General features: G+C 40.8%; 1 protein-coding gene across 11 annotated transcripts in view; it reads left to right on the top strand.

Annotated features, from left to right (window-relative positions):
- Positions 1 to 21,781, top strand: part of PKHD1 (PKHD1 ciliary IPT domain containing fibrocystin/polyductin) — a 443,081-nt gene that overhangs the window by 125,581 nt on the left and 295,719 nt on the right. For all 11 annotated transcript variants that reach the window (XM_070778107.1, XM_070778111.1, XM_070778110.1 and 8 more), the window contains one exon: positions 6,049 to 6,205. In XM_070778107.1, the coding sequence (XP_070634208.1) occupies positions 6,049 to 6,205 (157 nt within the window). The remainder of the gene's footprint in view (positions 1 to 6,048; positions 6,206 to 21,781) is intronic.

The raw sequence follows: 21,781 nt of genomic DNA, 5'->3' as shown, positions 1-21,781 counted from the left end.
GTAAGAACAAATCATGCCAAACTAATTTAATTTCCTTTTTGTTCCCTAAGGAGTTATTAGTTTAGAGGTCAGGGGCACTATTTGTAATCCTGGATTTGTAAGTGGTTGGCTTTTCCTACAATAAGCATTTTTTGGGTTTCATAATCAGCTGAAATAATCTCAGGCTGTGTTAATTTATATATAGTGTCCAGGTTGAAAAAAGGAAAGGTAATTAACACACTGGATTTCACCTGGTAGGCAGTCTTTACCAGAGTTAACCATCTAATTTTCTGAACTCCCATAGTACCTTGCTTATACTTTTAATTATTGAATTAATCATGCTTTATATTAATTACCAAGCTATATATCTTTTTTCAATGATAACACAAGCACCTTAAGAACAAGGATGAGGTCACATGTATCTAAAAGAAATACCTTTACACTAGCTCATTCAGGAAAGGTTTGGGATTTTAATTGGCCACCATGCAAAATATCACCCAATATTATAATGCAATTATTAAAATAGCCAAGATTCTTAATTGGGAGAGCAAGTGTTATTTAATAAATGGTATGAAGTCATTTCACTATTTGGGGAAAAAACAAAGCTAAGATAAAAAATAAGGATAAATGGAAAACTTCCCACCAACATAAATTCTAAATTAGTTCAGGATTAACATACAAATGTAAAATCCTGCAAATCAAGAAGAACACACATTAGAAGTGCTGTTTGTGTCAGAATGAAAGAAAGGAGTCTTATGTGTAAAAGAATGGGGGATGTTACAAAAGAAAAGGTCTGTACATTTGGTTTGATAAAAATTTAAAACATTTCTATGTAAAAGATCACTGAAAAAAGTAGAAAAAACCTGCAGCTTCATATCAGATTATCTTAGTTATGAAAACAATATTTTAAATTATGGGTTAGCGATTATGAGCTCACAAAAGAGTTGAGTATTCAAACATATTTTGGCGGTAAGTACTATGTGCCAGGTACTGTTGTAGGTACTGCGATACAAGGGCTTCCCTAGTGGCTCAGAGGTAAAAAAAACACGCCCAGCAATGCAGGAGAGCCGGGTTTAATCCCTGGGTTAGGAAGATCCCTGAAGAAGGAAATGCAACCCACTTGAGTTTTTTTGCTTGGGAAATCCCATGGACAGAGGAGCTTGGCGGGCCACAGTCCAAGGGGTTGAAAAGAGTTGGTCACGACTTAGGAACTAAACAACAACAGTAACTGGAACACAGCAGAAAACCAAGATGTTCTCCTGAAGCTTATAGTCAACTGGGGCTTAAGTAACTGTGAACAATACACAATATTTCAGTGATGGTGAGTAAGTTCTTTGGAGAAAGCAGAGCTGTGTAAAGTGGGGAGAGAGTGTCAGTGATAGGGACCTGTCTTTTCCTATTTCCAGGATTAGTTTGCTGAAGCAGGCATTCTGGGGAGGTGTCAACTAGTTCCTTCTTGTCTTTGTCATCCAGGAGACACTGTTGCTAGAAAGATCCCCACACCCTGCCTGCTCCACCATCCCTGCTTAACACAGATGCTCGCAAACAGGTCTTTGCTCTGCCTGGTGTTCCAACTTGCTGATCAATGATTTCTCTCAAGGTAACTCTGGTGGTGTTGCAAATACATTTAAGGTGACACCAAAGATTTGCAGACACTGCACATTCCCTGAAGTTCAGAGAAGTGCTGACAAGCTGTAAAGGAAAAAACAAATTGCGTTCTCTTCTCGCTGAGCCAGGAAAGTTTTTGCTTGTGTTTTATTTGGTTTGGGGTTTTTGTTTTGGCTTATTTGGGGCTGTAGGTTCTGAGGTAAAAATGAGGTTGTGTTCTGAATAGTTTCCAAATCTTTATTTTTATCCCCCCTCATATGCCCCCATATGCCCATAGGCAGATATTCTTCATCTGCAGAATGGGAATGAGTGATTTGTTTATCTCGAAGTTGAAAACCAGAAATAAAGGCTGAACACCTTGGGGACTATGGTAGAAAGAGGTGTAATTTGGTGCAAGTGAAACTTGCATTGACCTGGGAGTTGAGTTGGTGCCACAGAGCCTGGCTTGCACCTAAAACATTACATTGGTATCAACTGAGAGTTTTTCAAATGTATGGACAAGAAGTCTTTTTAATGATACTGTTGGCATTCTTTTTTGCTTGATTGGATCAAAATGATAGGAATGGAAGGATAAAGATGTTGGGAAGTGGGCCACCTCCTCTGTCTCGTGCAGTTATTGCCTAGGAAGCCCGTGGAATGGAATTATACTACCATTGTGTCTGCTATGAAAATATAGAGCTAAAATTCTTATAGTGGCATACATATTACCATGGATTCCCTGACAACTTGAAATCGTGGAGATAGTTGACTCTTCTACTTCCCAAGGTGCTATCAGACACGTGAGGGTCCATTAATGTTTTAGGCCTTTTAGTATTTAGTCATTGTTTTGTAGTAGGCATGAATTATCAATAACATTTTATATAATTTCAAGATATCTTTATTATGGTAAAGAAAAGTTTTGGGCAGAGAGAAGCTTAGATCTTTTAAAAGTTAATGCTTAGCATTGATAACTATTTGAAATGTACTACACTGAATAAAGGGCTTCCCAGGTGGCACCCACCTGCCAATGCAGGAGACATGAAAGATACATGTTTGATTCCTGGGTTGGGAAGATCCCCTGGAGGGGGCATGGCAACCCACTCCAGTATTCTTGCCCGGAGAATCCCATGGACAGAGATGCCTGGTAGGCTGCAGTCCATAGGGTTGAAAAGAGTTGGACATGATTGAAGCGACTTAGCACCTATAGCACATTTTATAAATATATATGTGTATATAAATACATATGTGTATATAAATATATATATATACATATACATATACACACATATATACATACATTGTATATATAAGGCTTCCCTGGTGGCTCAGAGGTTAAAGCGTCTGCCTGGAATGTGGGAGACCTGGATTTGATTCCTGGATCGGGAAGATACCCTGGAGAAGGAAATGGTAACCCACTCCAGTACTCTTGCCTGGAGAATCCCATGGAGGGAGGAGCCTGGTAGGCTACAGTCCATGGGGCCGCACAGAGTCGGACACGACTGAGCGACTTCACTCATACTCATTGTATATACAAACACACTCACACATATATATTCTTTTACAGATACTTTTCCATTCTAGATTATTCATTTCAGTCGCTCAGTTGTGTCTGACTCTTTGCAACCCCATGGACTGCAGCACGCCAGGCTTCCCTGTCCATCACCAACTCCTGGAGTTTACTCAAACTCATGTCCATTGAGTTGGTGATGCCATCCAACCATCTCATTCTCTGTTGTCCCCTCCTCCTCCCCAGTCTTTCCCAGCATCAGGGTCTTTTCCAATGAGTCAGCTCTTCGCATCAGGTGGCCAAAGTATTGGAGTTTCAGCTTAAGCATCAGTCCTTCCAATGAATATTCAGGACTGATTTCCTCTGGGATGGACTGTTTGGATCTCCTTGCAGTCCAAGGGACTCTCAAGAATCTTCTCCAACACCAGAGTTCAAAAGCATCAATTCTTCGGTGCTCAGCTTTCTTTATAGTCCAACTCTCACATCCATACATGACTACTGGAAAAACCATAGCCTTGACTAAACAGACCTTTGCTGGCAAAGTAATGTCTTTGCTTTTTAATATGCTGTCTAGGCTGGTCATAACTTTTCTTGCAAGGAGCAAGTATCTTTTAATTTCACGGCTGCAGTCACCATCTGCAGTGATTTTGGAGCCCCCCAAAATAAAGTATGTCACTGTTTCCATTGTTGCCCCATTTATTTGCAATGAAATGATGGGACCGGATGCCATGATCTTAGTTTTCTGAATGTTGAGTTTTAAGCCAACTTTTTCACTTTCCTCTTTCACTTTCATCAAGAGGCTCTTTAGTTCTTCTTCACTTTCTGCCATAAGGGTGGTGTCATCTGCATATCTGAGGTTATTGATATTTCTCCTGGCAATCTTGATTCCAGCTCGTGCTTCATCCAGCCTAGTGTTTCTCATGATGTACTCTCATATAAGTTAAATAAGCAGGGTGACAATATACAGCCTTGACGTTGTCCTTTCCTGATCTGGAACCAGTCTAGACTATTACAAGATATTGAGTATAGTTCCCTGCGCTATGCCGTAGGTGCTTGTTGTTTATCTGCTTTAGATATAATAGTGTGTTTCTTAATTCCAAGCTCCTAATTTATCCCTCTTGAGCTTTTGGGTCTGTTCTGGTGGCATGGAAGGAAGCTCCACCTTAAACAGCTCTAGGCTGAGAAACTCAGTCTGAAGTATCCTTTTTTAAATAAAGGGATAGGATTTCTCTAGAGTCCTTTCCGTCATTGATCTTCTAGAAATCCAAGTGTTTTGCTTTTCATATATTTTGTCATAGTGAGTCGGGACTGATTTACAGATAACCTGGTTTGCCGTCTCTGGAGTGGTCTTTACCATCTTTCAATCTTTCCCATCTTCTCACCACTTTATTCCACTCCAATTTCCTCCTGTCACCCCTCCCCACTTTCTCTTTGTGGATTGTACAGGAGTGAATTAAAGTATTACATGAATGTAGAATGTCTAGCCTTATAAGGAGATGTTTCTGTATTTTTACCTCCCTGTGCCTAGCTTCAGTGTGAGATCAGTAGAGTGCAAAATTTCCCTTCTACTTTTTGAGTCTGTGGATGCTTATCCTGTGGGCATGTTTCATACAGCTCACAACAATGCTCAGGTACCACATCTTTCCTTTTTCTCCATCTTGCTGAGACTACTTATCACTGTGCTGAATGCCTTGCCATCTCTTAAATTGGGATGACTCATTGACTTTTATCTCCTTTATAGATGCAGAAAATGAAAAGATCCTACTTTTCCTTATTCCCAAGCTTTGTTGGTGGTGAGGTTCAGTACAATCTGGGACTAGAGAGCTGGGGGTCAGTATACCCTCTGGAAAATCTATTGACTCTTCTAGGAGCACATTTCTCTATTTTCTGTGTCTGAAACACTCCAGGGCACTGTTCTCTGTGGAGGTGCAGTTATTGGCATTATAAACATGCCTCGCCTTCCCTCATCTTCTCTCATCTGCCTCTTAACACCTTACCAGAGGGCCTTCTAGGCATCTATTTTATAGGAACCGGGGCTTCTCATTAGGTTGGAATCTGGGTGGGAAGAACTGTGGGGAGAGAGGCATGCACTTGTCATCTGTATGACCTTGAGCTAATCACCTTTTCCGAGAGGATTTCACTATATTCATAGAATTACAGTTCCATGGCTGCACAGGACATGTAGACCTGTTCACTGCCTCTTTCATGAGCCAGAAACTGCTTTCTGTGACTTTCACATCCTTCGTTGGAAAAGCACGTGACTTCATTGTGACCATAAATTAACAGGGAACCAAGAGCTCTGAGAGGGAGATTGAGTGGGGTGAAGGGTGTTTCCTCCTCTGGGCTCCTCACAGTCCTGCTCTGGCTCCTCCCTCAAAGGTTCTGGGTTGTCATCTGAAGTCAGCTGGCGTTCTTGCCATGCATGAGCTTTGCTGCCTGGGATGCACTTAGCACAGAGGGAAAGGCAGCAATAATATCAAAAGAGGCAAAGTAGGAGGATGGGTCTGAACACATGGAGAGAGGAGTTTTCCTACAAAACAGAAAAGCTTGCAGTAGAGCCTGTGAAAAATGGCACCAATTACATAAAGTGAAATGCCACCCATTTAAATTCTCTCTGTTCCTGACTATTTATGACGTTTTGTCCAAGACTCGATACATGTCTCTACAAATAAAAAATGGAACCAGTCCCATCTGTTAGGTATAAGGGGGCTGTGCTGGGGGAAAAGGTAAGAAAACATTAGCAGCATGTCATTGGAGAACTCCAGAGGCTGAACACAGAGGCCCTTCAGTTACAACTTTGCCCCTTCCGTATTTTCCTCTTTTGGAGTTAGTTGTAGGAAGGTGATTCATTTTATTGAGAGGTTTAAAATTAAATTTAAATTAATTTGAGTTTAAGGAGTTTCTATTTTGATGGATCACCCAGACTATCCTGCTTTTAAATAAAGCAAAATAAAATAACAAAACCTGTTTTCCAGGGCAACTTTATCTTTCAATTCTGCGGGAGGTGGTCCAGGGCTCACAGCTGGTTTCCCCAGAGACCGCCACAAGAGGGCGACAACGTCACGGTGGAGAAGGGCCAGCTGCTTCTGTTGGACACCAACACCAGCATCCTCAACTTCCTCCACGTGAAAGGTTCGTGGAGCTTGGATATGGGGGTGGCGTTATTACATATGATCCTGTTATTTTAGAGGCAGGGGTCCGGGGGACATTTTGGATAAGTTCCAGCACCTGGTTGACAATTTATTCTCAGAACAAATTGAGATTTCACTATGAAAGGAAGAAGTGGTCAGAGGGTTCAAAACGAAAGCCTTTTCTTTTGACTCTTAAAAACACAGAGCTTGATTATTTTAGTTTTTCAAGTACAAAAGGGTGAACAGTGTTCTCCAAGAATATGCTTCTTTATTCAAGCCCTTTGTATGCATGCTTGTCCCTGGCAGCACCCACAGTATAGCAAAAGGCTCTGAAATCAGTTAATGCTGCTGCCTTTGAAATTCCCTGCCGAGAAGGCAGTGCCTTCAGGCTTTTACCCTGTTGTGGTTTTGACTTCCTGGTCCCGTGGAAAGTCATATAAATAGGCTTCCTTATTGCAAAACCGGCCACATAGCTCTAGGGTCTGGGAATTTGGGAGAGATTGAGAATTTACATTTTAACTCCTCCACCCCACCACCAAGTGACTATGTCAGTTTTTTCTACCTCCTCATGCATTTGTTTCCTTATCTGTTAAATGAGAATAAAAATCATTGCCTACTTCAGTAGGAGATAATAAGGAATGGTTATCAAAGGGACTCTTGTTCATCGGCAAATGAAAATTACTTGGGAAATGTGATTAGTTATGGAGATCTATAAAACGGCACCAAAGCACCATTCTTTACTATAAATATATTTAACATTTATAGGAGCATTTGTTCTTGTTAAAGTAAGAGGGTGGCTATATGAGGGAGAATAAAATATTTTCCAGGGAATAAGCTGATGGAGTGTGACTACCCATCTCTTAAAGGTGGACTCATTAAGAATTTTACATTCTTTACTCTGGAAGCTGCTTTTTTCCCCCTCAGGCAGCAAGGAGAAGTTTTCAGGCAAATCACTTAATTAGTACCCTTTAGGAAAAGGGTCTGAGCTTGGGTTCCTGACTTGTCTTTGTGGTGTGTGTGTGTGTGTAGCCAGTGGCTATGGGGAGTGCTGACTTATTGACAGCTAGCAGCTACCTAAGGACTGGCAATGACAAAGGAAAATTACAGACTTCAAGTCTCAGCTCAGGGAAAAGATGCTCTTTTCAAGCCTTTAACCAGGACTCTCACCACAGGAGTCAAATTCTGTTGGAGGATGGGATGCCCGTCAGGCACTCTAGGGTCTTTTCCTAACCTTGATACCATTTGGGAGAAGTTTCCAAGCTAAAAGTCGTCAAACTCAGCCCATCTGAGGGTCTGGATTTCCTAATAGTCCCCGGTAAATGTTCCATCAAGGAATGGTATTTGTCCATAGGGCCAGAAACTAAAGATGGAGAAGAGGCATCAGAGGGAAAGCAGAGAGTAAGGGGAAGGGTGAGGCAGGTGGGTGCATAACCTGACTTCCACTCTTGGAGATTTCAAGATCCAAGTATCCCAGATACTTGCTCCAACCTGTCACCTTTCAGTAGTGGTTTTTCTAAGTATTCCCGGTTCAACACTTCGCTCTCGTTATTTAGTATAAGTGACTAGGTTTAGAAGGACAAACCCTCATCCTGTGGAGAGGGAAAGACTGTTGTGTGAAGGGTCTCCCCTCTCTCTTGGGAAGTAGGACCATTGGTAGGATTGTGAAGGTAAGCAGTGGACACCAGTTTCTGTACAAACTGGAAAGTATGAGACCTGGGAAAGGACACAGATGAAATTTGGTGCAACAGATGACTTGTGACTACTTACTAAGTGGCCTAGGAAATCTGTATGAGACATAAGAAGCAGTGAAGTATAACACTTAATACAAATAATGTGCATTACTACTAAAGAAAAAGTAGTTAGGCAGCAAGTATAGAAGAGTCAAATGTCTAGTTATAAAATGTGTTGTAAGGATTTCCCTGATGGTCCAGTGGTTAAGACCTCACCTTCCAAAGCAGGGGTATGGGTTTGATCCCTGGCTAGGGAAAATTTCATATGCCTCATGGTCAAAAAACCAAAACATAAAACATAAACAATATTGTAACAAATTCAATAAAGACATTAAAAATGGTTCACATAAAAAATCTTAAAAGAAAATAAGATAAAACATGTTGCTGAAGGTAAGGTAGGATGTGGATGGGAATAATCCGAGTGTCTAGGATGTAAGCTTAGAGTTAGTGGAGAGGCGGTGAAAAGCATGTCTTTGTCCCTCAGACAAGTTTTGATTGTGTAGATATCAATATATGCAAAGACTCGAAGTGGGAGGGACTTCCCCATCTCACTCGGTAGCCAATGCATGCGTGTTCAGTCACTCAGTCATGTCTGACTCTCTGTGACCCCATGGACTGTAGCCCACCAGGCTTCTCTGTCCATGGGACTCTCCAGGCAAGAAATACTGGAGTGGGTTGCCATTTCCTCCTCCAGTGGATCTTCCCATCCCAGGTATTGAACCCATGTCTCCTTCGGCTCCTACATTGGCAAGTGGATTGTTTACCACTGAGCCACTTGGGAAGCCAGTGGCTCAGGCCAAAAATCTTGGCAGCATCCTAGACATCTTTCTTTATCTCATATCCCATGACCAATCCATCTGTGACTCTTGTTGGCTGAATCTCCAACATGTGTCCCATTGTACCAACCTAGTCCTAATCAACATAACTTTTTGGATGAGACCATCTCAAACAACTTCTTTGTTGCTTTCTATGTTTCTAATTTTTTGGTGTTCTTTAGTAGCAGGACCCAAGTTTTTATTTGGGGCAGCAGTATACCCAGCTAAAATGCTGTATTTCCTCCTCTCCTCTGTGAGTAGACAGCCTGTGGCAAAAAGCTGGCCAGTGAGCTGTAAGGGGAAGCATGCCGCAGGACACCTAGCACGTGTCCTAAAGTAGGGCTGACCTAGTAGGAGGCGAGTCCAGCTTGTCCCTCCTGCTTTCTCGTCTCTGCTTCCTGGAATGTAAATATGATTGCTACATTTTTAGCTGCCTTCTTGGACTATGAACTGACACCTTAGAATGGGGAAATAGAAGAATAGAAGACATTGGGACCATGATGACTTTTGAGTTGCATACTAGCATGGCACCTGGGGCTGCCTACCTCTGAAGTCACTTTTGTGATAGAAAAATATGCCTTCATGTGTTTAAGTAATTGGTATTTGACTTTTATGCTGTATAGTAAAATAACCCCCAAAAACTTATTATCTACATCCTTTAAAATATGTCAGATCTTATCACTTCTTTTTTCAACCTACTCCTACCTCAATGGCTTCTCATCTCATTAGGAATAAGCTTCACACCATTATTAAACTTCCAGTCCCTTCATTGACCTTGTCTTCCTCATTCACTCTGATCCAGCTCTTCTGTGAATATACCAGGAACACGCCTGCCTCCAGGCCTTTGCACATAATGCCCTTTGCCTGGAATATTCTTCCTCCAGATGTTCATGTGACTAGCTCACTTATTTCATTCTCTGTTTGAGAAAATGTCAACTTATTACAGAGGACTTCCTGGCAATCTTTTCTAAAATTATAATAATCCTATTACTCTATCCTTTTCTTCTGCTTCACTTTTCTTCATAACACTTACCATCACCACATGACATACTATAAGTTTACTTGTTGATATACAGTCTATTTCCTCTGCTAGGATAAGCTCAAAAAGGCAAAGGATTTCCATCAATTATTTACTGCTGTCCCTTCAGTGTTTAGGACCGTGCCTGACCCATGATGAGGGCTCAAAACACATGTACTGATTTTTGAGTGGATGGACGATGAAATGGTGCAGAGTTCAGGTCCTGGATGAAATTTAAGAAGTCTCAGATAAATTTTAAATCCTTGCTCTCTTGAATATCAGTTTTCTCATTTTCTGTAATTTACTTTTACTCTCCTTAGTTGTACATGTGAAATCCATCTATATACATATGTACATATATAGACATAAATTTAGTATATACATAAATAGTCACCAGAGATAGGTACATAAATTTACATATAGTCACATACATACACATATATATACATATACACATCTACATAAAAAAGTATATCTTCATGAGTTAAAATCCACTGCTAAGTTATTTTTCTGTTTCTAAAAGGCATATGAAGAATGCTTTCCCTGGGGAAGAGCTCCAGCTCTCAACTCTGGTTGAGATGGCATAGTTCTAAACCCCTTGGTCCGTAACAGGTCTGAAAGTACTTGAAGGATAAGAAAAATCCAACAGCAGTTCGCTCTCTGAGTATCTGTTACTATCTTTTTCATACCCGTTCATGACCAGAAAAATAGCTCTGTGACATTTTCTTTGTTCTTGGACACCATCTGTGGGATGAGACAAAGCATGAAAGATTTCAAGCCAAAAAAATAATGACTTCAAAAGATTTTAGCGAACAAGATATTATAGTGAAAGTACTTTGTAAGCCATTTCTACAGTATTGTGAAGAAAATGTTCTACATAAAGTATGTACACACTTTGAAAAGATTAGTGCTAAATTGAAGTGTAACTAGATCACCTGAGAACTGCATTTGGAACCACTTAATGTAGATACGGCACCCTCCATATTACTTTTCCACTCACGGAAACCAGAATCCTAATATATACAGGGACCAGGCTTCTCCGTCAGGAAAACTAACACTTATACATATGGCCCTTGAGAATTCTGAACTTAGCTGTGCCTTCTGTATAGTTCCATGTATAAAATAGAACTTTTTTTTTTCCTTATAAGCATAGCTTATAGTAGAAAGGAGGATTATATAAATTTCTTTGAGACAGTTGGAAAATGGCCCCCAATGACTAAGTTTTCACCATTATTTTTGCTGCTGTATATACTGATTCCTGAACTTTTTGGGAAAATGGCATATTATTTTGTGACCATGATAAAAGCTTGAGCTCTCTCTCTTAATATTTCATGTTAATTAGTGAAGGACCTAGAACTTTTGCTTTTTACCATTTCAATTTCTTCCCTCCATTCCTCTTTCTTTTTTTAAAAACTATTTTTTAGGGGGTACTGTTCAACACAAAAGAGAATTAACCCAATCAATTAATACTAATGAGCTGGGATGGAAATAGGCATATTGCCTTGATTTAGTTAATTATATTTTTCGTTCTTTTATGTTAAGATGCCCAACGGCCATAGGCATCGCTGAATTAAAATTTATTATTTTATTCCAAGTAATTATGATGAGCCATAATAACAAAGACGGAACGTTACCCTCTCGTCTGCGCTATTATGCATTCTGGGCAAGGATTTGGGGCTTGTGGTCTGTCGCTGGAAAAGCATCTTTATTTTCTGAATGAAGCGATGACTGTGTCCTGGTGGTCAAGCCACTTGATGTCAAGTGGCCTAGAGCTTAATGATTAATAAAGGGTCAATTAGGGGAAGATGAACTCTGGAAACCTCTTGTCCCTTGATGTTGGGCTATCAAGAGGAAGATGTTCTGTAGTTTCTTATTCAAAGTGCCATCACTTTACAAGGCTGGAGCAGAAACTTGTGTTGTTTAATAGTACACTGGCATCCTTTCACATGATTTTCTATTTCTTGGTCTAGTGGTGTATACAAAGCAGTTAAACGCTTGGCAGGATTTTGAGCCAGAGAGAACTGAATCTGAATCTGGGCTGTGCTTCTTACTGGCTTCTGTGACCTTGGGCAAGTTGTACAGACTCTGTGAGCCTGAAGTTTCTGCTCTTAGAGTAAGACCTGTTTTAGTAACAGCAGTAGTGATAGCAAATTGCTCACATTTATTGCTTGCTGTTGTGTCGCCAAACTACACTGATCACCCAACTCCTGTGGATGTTTTGGGGACTAAATGAGGGAATGTTTCTAAAACCCTAAGCACAGGGTCTGGGCCAGCGTAAGTATTTGATTCATGTTAGTTGTTTCTTTTGGATTGCAGGGGATAACCAAAGAGATGGCTGGATGTCAGGCCTAGGTTGCAATTTTATTTACAGCTAGCGGTTGCTTCTATATACAAAGCAAACTGAATTACTGAAAGAATTAGCTGGGCAATGAAGACCTCAGATGACTTTTGCCTCCGTTATCTTCAAAAAGCATACTAAAGTGTTTTTTCTTTCTAACAGCAAGGAGAGGGAAGGATACAGAGGTGGAAGCAGCAGTTATTCACTAGGTTGCCTCTGTTCTCCTTGGCATTTTGACTTTGTGGAAGAAGGTTTTCTGGTGCAGTTGGGAATGTGGTCTTGCTGGCTCAGACGGTAAAGATTCTACCAGCAATGCAGGTGACTTGGGTTCAGTCCCTGGGTCGGGAAGATCCCCTGGAGAAGGAAATGGCAACCCACTTCAGTATTCTTACCTGGAGAATTCCATGGACAGAGTAGTCTGCTGGGCTACAGTGCATGGGGTCACAAAGTGTCTGACATGGCTGAGCGAGTAAGATTTTCATTTTCACTTCACTTTCACAGTTTTGAGGACACGCAGATCATTTTAGTCTGTTACACTGGGGATTTCTATAGTGTAGCAATGCATATTCTTGGTTTATTGAGATGAAGCATCTTCTCTTGGCCAGGTTCATTGTAGAGTTTCTTTTTTAAAAGATTAAAAACAATTTGATTGAGGTATAGATGACATAATGTAAATTTCAGGTGTACAGAATAATGATTTGATATTTGTATATGTTGCAAAATGATCACTACAATAGTCACCACAGATAGGTACAAATATTTTTCTTGTGTGGTGGAAACTTTTAAGATCCATTCTCCTAGCTATTATACTTTCAAATATGCAATACAATATTCCTAGCATATAAAAAAGCAGAGACATTACTTTGCAGACAAAGATTTGTATAATCAAAACCATGGTTTTTCCAGTAGTCATGTACAGATGTGAGAGTTGGACCATAAAGAAAACTGAGCACCAAAGAATTGATGCTTTCAAACTGTGGTATTGGAGAAGACTCTTGAGAGTTCCTTGGTCTGCAAGAATATCAAACCAGTCAATCTTAAAGGAAATTAACCCTGAATATTCATTGGAAGGAGTGATGCTTAAGCTGAAACTCCAATACTTTGGCCACCTGATGAGAAGAACTGACTCACTGGAAAAAATCCTGATGCTGGGAAAGATTGAAGGCAGGAGGAGAAGGGGATGACAGATGATGAGATGGTTGGATGGTATCACCAACTTGATGGACATGAGTTCGAGCAAGCTCTGGGAGTTGGTGATGGACAGGGAAGCCAGGTGTGCTGCAGTCCATGGGGTTGCAAAGAGTTGGATACGACTGACTGAACTGAACTGAACTGATGTGCTTCAGTTTTGGTTAAAGACACTTGTGACTAATGAAAGCCAAAAAAGATTAAAAAAAATTTTTTTGAATTGATAATGAAATGAAGAGAGTGCTTTAATTAATTAAATTCAAAAAATTGCCTCGACTTTTATTGTCTTAAGTTCCTTTTTGCACTGACTGCATATATTAGCCTTTTGATTGCATAACACATGCCTAGAGAACTTTCTTTATGTGAACAATTTATAAACTATGTCAGTATTTGCATAGTAGTTCATTCTTTCCATCTGAAGTTTCCATGGCCAACATTGGTGATCCCGATGCTGGGAAAAATTAAAGGCAGGAGGAGAAGGGGACGACAGAGGATGAGATGGTTGGATGGCATCACTGACTCGATGGACTTGAGTTTGGGTAAACTCTGGGAGTTGGTGATGGACAGGGAGGCCTGGCATGCTGCAGTCCATGGGGTCGCAAAGAGTTGGACACGACTGAATGACTGAACTGACTGACTGATTATTAACTGTAGTCACCATGCTGTACACCACATCCCTGGGCCTTATTCATTTTATAACTGAAGTGTATACCTTTTGTCCCCTTTCATCGATTTCACCTACCCCTCAACTGGCCACCTCAGGCTAACATCAATGTGGTCTTGATATCTGTGAGCTCAGATTTGTCTGCTTTTGTTTGTTTGTTTTTTAGTTTCCTCTGTAAGTGAGGTCATATGGTATTTATCTTTCTCTGACTTATTTCACTTAGCTTTATGCTCTCAAGTTTCATTCATGTTGTTGCAAATGGAAATATTTCATTCTATTACATTTTATCACCAAACAATATTTCATTGTCTCTCTCTTTCTCTCTCTCTATATATATGCAATATCACATTTTAATTATCCATTCATATATTAATAGGCATTTAGGTTGTTTCCATACCTTGGCTATTGTAAATAATGCTGCAATGAACATAGAGGTGCATATATCTTTTTGAAGTAGTGTTTTGTTTTCTTCAGCTACATACCCAGAAGTGGAATTGCTGGATTATATGGTAGTTCTATTTTTAATTTTTTAAGGAACTTCCATATTGTTTTCCACAGTGGCTGCATCAACTTACATACCCACCAGCAGGGCACAAGTGTTTCCTTTTCTCCAAATCCGCCCAGCCTTGTTATTTGTTGTCTTTTTGAGACTAGCCATTCTAGCAGGTGTGATATGGTATCTCATTGTGGTTTTCATTTGCATTTCCAGTTTTATACCGATATTGAGCATCTTTTCATGTACTTGTTGACTCTCTGTATGTCTCCTACTGTTTTTTCATCCTCATCAAGGTTTGAAGATTTCAGAGCGAGGTATTAAGAGCTATAGCCAGCACAGCCTTTTTATCCCAGGGTTTTTAACTTGATTCCTTTTCATTAGAACCAAACTAGGCTCAGTTTCAGTAGATGCATGCTTCACAAAATGCTTTACAATGGAGCAATCTGGAAATGCTATGAAACAGGGCTTCCTGCGATATCTGTGTGGTGTCTCTGTGCATCAGGACCGTGGGAGTCATTGGGCACCTTACCCCGTACCTGCAGTTTTAAGACTTCATCATAGCAGCTTGGATTCAAAGGAAATCCATCGAAGGCATTTGATACAAATGAAATAAGCTGCATTAATGTTTTTTTCTTTCTTTTCCTAACTCTATAATGTCTCCGTCAACATGGGAGGGCTTTGTGGGCTGATACAATTTGTTTCAAATGGATATGTTTAAAATAACATGTAGCAATTGGCTGCAAAAGGAGAACTGAGTGAACTGACTTCTTGCAGCTGAATTGCAGCTACCCTTCAAGGCAGGAAACGGGATGACTATGTACAGATGGTACAACATGGTTGTCTGGGGTTTGCTCAGCAAACTAGGGGCCTGAGTTCAAATGTGAGGCAGTCTCGTGACTCTCCTGTGGCTTTGGGTAAAGTTCTGGGCCTCAGATTAGTGCATAAAATGGAAATGATGATGATTCCCTCCCGTTGCAGGAGGAGAGTGGCTTGTATAAATCTGTTGGCTGTTAATTTTTTTGAATTAATAATGAAATGAAGAAAGTACTTTAATTAATTATACTCAAAAAATTGCCTTGACTTTTATTGTCTTAAGTTCCTTTTTGCCCTGACTGCATATGTTAGCTGTTTGATTGCATAACACATGCCTAGAGAACTTTCTCATCCGTAGCCCCGAGTGGGAAGCGTGGTAAATGGGTTAGAAAACTTTTTCCCCATAGTTTCAAGCATGCTCCTCAGAAGGGCCTGGGCTACACAGTGACCTTAAAAGGGGAAGTCAGGTGAAGTCAGCAATGGAAAATACTCACCTAAATTCTGGGAAATCCATCCTTAACTCCCTTAATTTTGTGCATTTCTATGTGTCAGTCTTTTCCTGGCAACAAGTTGGTATTACTCATTTTATGAGGGGACCTTGCTTGTATCCAAAGCTAAGTGGGTCAGTGATAGAATTTTTAATAGGCTGAGAACATGATATCATTCATATATATATATCATGTAAATTTTTTATGAATTAGTTTTATATAAATTATTTAAAAGCTTAATATTAGGGTGTGTTGTTACTGCCCTTTACCTTTTGAGAAGGTGCAATCTAGGCAGGTAAACTTAAGAAAAAAAGGATCCAGGTCCGTTTTGGCTCAGTATTGCCTGGACTATTATATCTTCATGTATGTAGTTGTTCAGTCACTCAATTGTGTCTGACTTTGCGACCCCACGAACTGTAGCACGCAAGGCTTCTCTCTCCATCACCATCTCCAGAGTTTGCTCAAACTCATGTCCACTGAGCTGGTGATGCTGTCCAACCATCTCATCCTCTGTCGTCCCCTTCCCCTCCTGCCTTCAATCTTTCCCAGCATCAGGATTTTTTCCAATGAGTCAGTTCTTTGCATCAGGTGGCCAAAGTATTGGAGCTTCAGCTTCAGCATCAGTCCTTCCAATGACAATTCAGGGTTGATTTCCTTGAGGATTGACTGGTTTGATCTCCTTGCATGCTGAGGGACTCTCAAAATTCTTCTCCAACACCACAGTTTGAAAACATCAGTTCTTCAGCACTCAGCCTTCTTATGGTCCAACTCTCACATCTGTACATGACTTCTGGAAAAAATGATAGCTTTTACTATGTGGACTTTTGTTGGCAAAGTAATGTCTCTGCTTTTTAATATGCTGTCTAGGTTTGTCATAGCTTTTCTTCCAAGGAGCAAGTATATAGTATGTGCATGCTGCTGCTGCTGCTAAGTCACTTCAGTTGTGTCCGACTCTGTGCAACTCAATAGACGGCAGCCCACCAGGCTCCCCCATCCCTGGGATTCTCCAGGCAAGAACACTGGAGTGGGTTGCCATTTCCTTCTCCAGTACATGAAAGTGAAAACTGAAAGTGAAGTTGCTCAGTTGTGTCTGACTCTTAGTACATAATAGGTACTCAAATGGTTGTTGAATGACTGAGTTTCTGACCTGAAGAGTCAGATTCATGTTGGCTGTGAATTTTTCTGTAATCAGAGTCCTTCCTGGTATCCTCAAATGTTAGTGGGTTAGTCCAGACAGTGACCAATTTCATTTAGTACTTGTGTATCAGGAGATCAGAGACAAAGGCTTTTTCATGTGGGGGACACTTGGCTCTGAAACCCCTTATTTCTCCCAATCAGACATGACTTACTTTATTTACCTCCAGAGAACAGTCCCAGACATACTTGATTAGCCTTAAATGAAAGATAAGCTGTTGCTGTGAGAAAGGACATGCTTTCAGTAGATGGGCAGACAGACAGATAGATAGATATTAAACAATTTACAGTTTGTGTCTTGACAACTTGGATATTGTAACATGAAAAATGCTATTGAAAGGGACCAGTCCCTTCCTAGCACAGAAGCTACAATATTTTCAGTAACAAAAGATAAATATTTCAATCGTCGTTCCTTAAGACCCTTCACGGACTTTCTATTAGCCTTTTGCGTCAGGTTTGAACTCCTTGGTATGGTTTGCAAAGTCCTTCGGGACTTGGTCTCTCCTTACCTTCTCTACCTCATTTGCTGATTAATGATTCTTGCATCCTCTTTGTCCATACTGGGAGTGAAGTTGGAAATCAGGGATGCTTAAATAGCTAGAATGTTTGTGCAGGTTAAATTATACCAAAGGCAGCTTTTCATTACTATCATTTCCCATGTACTGCAATATTCCTGGGGGTCAAAGGCAGGATGTACTCTCATTTTTTAAATAAATACTATGAGAAATAACTGTTATCATTCACTTATAAAATTATCATATTGTAGGCGAATCATTGTTTACAATATTCAGAGAATAATTATATTTGGAACCTTTTAAAGTTAAAAAATAAACTTAAATTAAAAAACAAAAAAAACACAAAAAAATAATGATTTTTTTAATTGAACAATATTTGTTTTACAATGTTGTGTTGGTTTCTGCCAAACAAAAAAAAAAATCAGGCATAAATAACTATATGTGTCCCCTCCTTCTGAAACCTCCCTCCCCAGCCCCCAACCTTTTAAATAAACAGATTGCTGAGAGAAATGTATGAGGTTTCATGACTGGTTAAAAAAAAAAATGTGATTGGGTCAGTGCTAACTGAATTTTGATACAGAGAAGGAAGGAGATTATTTCAATGAATGAGTAACTTGGTAGTGACGGAGATTTTTGCCTGCCTGGAAAAGACAATTTCTTCTCCCCCTGTTTTCTCCTTTCTTTCTGAGGTCTTAAGTGACCTTTTAGAAACCCAGCTAAGGGCCTTCAGAGTTTAAATATCAGAAACTTTGTTGGTAAAAGAAAATTTTGATTTTCTGGAGGAGGAATGGAAATCAAGGTTTAGTTAAGCAGTAATTGATTACAATATAAACAAAGGCACTTATTTACATCTGAATATTTTGAATTCCTTTAGATATTTCTCTTCCATTATATGTTTACCCTTTGTAATTAGTATAGAATTAATTAAGAAAAAAGATAACTTCATGATTTTTAAGTTTTATAGAAACAGTAAAAGGCTGAGTCATCATCTTTTTAGGTTATCTGTGAAGTTGACCAGTTCACTAAAACCAGGGAGCAATGAAACTTGGAGCAATGAAACTTCACTGTGACCTTCTGGAAGTACTGACTATATTTTTTACACTTTTATCATGGCACCTAGAAGAAGGACTAGGAAATAACAACAAATGTTGGTTGAATGACAAAGTGAATTAATCTGCAATTCCAGTCTTGTATTTCTCAACCTGTTTTAGACAGCGGACACATGGAACAAGCTTAATTAACCTAGAACAGTGGTTCTCCAAGTGTGTTCCCTGGTCAGCAGCAAGAACATCACCTGGGAACTTGCTAGAGATGCACATTTGGGGACCCTGTAGCAAATGTACTCTGGGGGTGGGGTGACACCTCCAATCTGTCTTTTAAGACCTCTGGGTGATTCTGTACACTCCCTGATAGCTCAGTTGGTAAAGAATCCCCCTGCAATGCAGGAGACCCCAGTTAGATCCCTGGGTCAGGAAGATCCGCTGGAGAAGGGATAAGCCACCCACTGCAGTGTTCTTGGGCTTCCCTTGTGGCTCAGCTGCTAAAGAATCTGCCTGTAATGAGGGAGACCTGGGTTCGATCCCTGGGTTGGGAAGATCCCCTGCAGAAAGGAAAGGTTACCCACTCCAGTATTCTGGCCTAGAGAATTCCATGGACTGTATAGTCCATGGGGTCGCAAACAGTTGGGCACGACTGAGCAACTTTCACTTAACTTCACTTCAAGTTTGAGAACTACTAGCCTGAAACAACTTGATGCCTGCTGATGCAGGAGACACAAGACTCGAGTTTGATCTCTAGGTCAGAAAGATCCCTGGAGTAGGAAATGGCAACACATTCCAATATTCTTTTTGGAAAGAAAGAATCCCCTGGACAGAGGGGCCTGTCGGGCTACAGTCCATGGGGTTGCAAAGAGTTGGACACAACTGAGTGCAAGCATAAAATAAAGCCTAAAACAACAAAGGAAGCCATAGAGGACTGTCTGGACTGGAAACCAATTAACCTGGTCCAGCTACTTTTTTCCCAAAGGCTATGCGACCCTTTGCAAAGGGCAGTGGAAATCTTGCTGGCTGCATTGAATGTGCCTGTCCTGAATGTGGAATTTTAGTTAGATACACTTGTCTCTCCTACCAGGGAAATCTGAGCTGATGAAAATGATTCTCCCAACTGCTATTGTTTCATGGCTCTGTGTCAGTGATTTTATTTCCGATATGTTTTCTCCTCCACGTTGCCCATTTTGACTAGCACTGCCAGGCTAATTAAGGAATTAGTATGTGGCACCCATTCGAGGAGGTGTGTGATTCTCTTTCTGCATCCTGAGAACATTTTTGCAAACACTTTCTGGTTCATATTTTCTTTTTTTAATCAGGCAGAGACATTACAATTAAAATACCGTTAAAGTGATTCTGGCAAGTATTGCAATAAGCATGTTTTTTAATTAAAGGAAGAACAGGGGGATGCATAAGCAGCCTCAGCTAAAGGGGAGAACTTCCTCCGATATCTATTTTAATTGAAATGAAAAAAAGACTCTGGAAAAGCAGCAGCAGCCTGTGTGTGTGTGTGTGAGACTCCCAGGTTGCTAGGTTGAGGTGTTCTGTGCTTGATTAATTAGTAGCCAGCCAGAGAGTCCATTGCCTTTGCCCCCAATCCTTAAAGCCTGATTTATGCCTCACCTCCCCCATGAATATGTGAGAGCTCCGGCATCTATTTCCTGAGCTGCTAGTGGATAGGATTATGGAGCGTGCACTGAGCTCTCGGGGGCTCTCGTTTGCCAGCCAAATTGATTTTCCGCCTCTCTGGCCGGGGACAAGCCCACCTCGAAGGCTTCCAGGCTCTGCTCCAGTGGATCAGGCACAAGCCTAATCCGGATCTCACCAACAAAGGAAGCTGTGTGCATCCCCATCAGAATGCAAGCTCTGAGCTGTGGATACCTTCCTTGAATGCTGGCCTTCTCTTCTTCCTCACCTTCTCCTGACACCTACCTGCATAGCAACAGAGTTCTGAAGGGCACAGTAGGGTGAAGCAGAGCACCCCAGCTCTGCTCCATCACTCAGCCCACACTCCTTATCCAGGGACAGCAGGACCCATCCATCCTGAATGTATGATCATCTCTAATTCTCCAGGGGAAGAGAATTCCATAGGCTCCCCCTGTGGAATAACTGGAAAGGTAACACAATACAGGATGCTAAAATTTTTAAGGAATTATTCAGAGTTGACACAAAAAGCTGAATGGAAGCTCATCTATGTGGATAAGCAAGCTGGATAATTTACATCTGAAAATTTAGGTAGTTCAAGCTTTGAGTACATGAATAATCTAGTTTGGTGACACAGATTGATCTAATGAATTGGGGATTGTCACCTTTCTCCCTGCATCTTGCCTCCATACATCTCTGGGTTTCCTTCTGCTTAAAATGGGAGTCATTCTCCCCAAGTTCATTCATTACCTGGCACGTGTGTCCTAACCAAGTGTATTCTTTCTCTGCACCCTTTGCCCTCAGATCCTCCTCAAAGTGACACTAACTTTGCCATTGTCATCTGCCACCTTCCTAGTTCTTAAAGCTCTTCCAGGAACCCATCCCAACCTTTTGATTCCTGTCCAGTTTACTTGTTTCACTGACTGACCCGAAAGAATCATTCTACTTCTTCTCTTTAGTCTAGTCTGTAAATACTAGATGATAGTCTTGTCTCTCTTCTGCTCTCACTCTACATGTCTGCCTAGGGAGACCTCATTCTCTTCTATAACTTCAACTCCTATTTATCTCACAAGTATTTAGTGACTGCTTTCCAAGCTCCCCGTATGACAGGCGCTGTTCTAGGAACAGGGGCTGCAGCTGCAAATTAAACCTGGACTGTAAGAGAATAAAGTTGTATTACATAAGCCAAAAAAAAAATAAAATAAATAAACACACCCAAATTCTTGTTCTTTTGGAGTTTATATTCCTAAGGAAACAGTCGTATCGCATTTTGTGTTAGATGCAGCAGGGGAGAAGGATCAGGAGCTGGGCGGTGGTTTGTGATGGTTGGGGGATTTGCACACAGTGAGGGTAAAGGCTGTGCTTCAGGGGAGCGAGGGTCAGAGTGGCAGAGGACTGTGAGCTGGGGGGAAGAGATGGGGGAGAGGGGGGCGGAGAGGGCCAGCCCTGCTGGGTTTGGTGGGTTTTGACTCTGTGTGTGGTGGAAGCTGTTGGAGAATTCTCAGCAGAGAGGTGATGCGATGAAGTTTACATTAAAAATCACATTGTTGTTTTGAGAGTAGACCCTAGGGTTGGGGCAGGGGCAGAGCAAAGAGCTGAGTTACAGGGCTCTATGGTTACTTGGAGAT

Source organism: Bos indicus, chromosome 23 (assembly GCF_029378745.1).
Source record: "Bos indicus isolate NIAB-ARS_2022 breed Sahiwal x Tharparkar chromosome 23, NIAB-ARS_B.indTharparkar_mat_pri_1.0, whole genome shotgun sequence".
Classification (NCBI taxonomy): domain Eukaryota; kingdom Metazoa; phylum Chordata; class Mammalia; order Artiodactyla; family Bovidae; genus Bos; species Bos indicus.
Note: the sequence above shows the minus strand (reverse complement) of the source record. Positions and strands in the feature narration are given on the sequence as shown.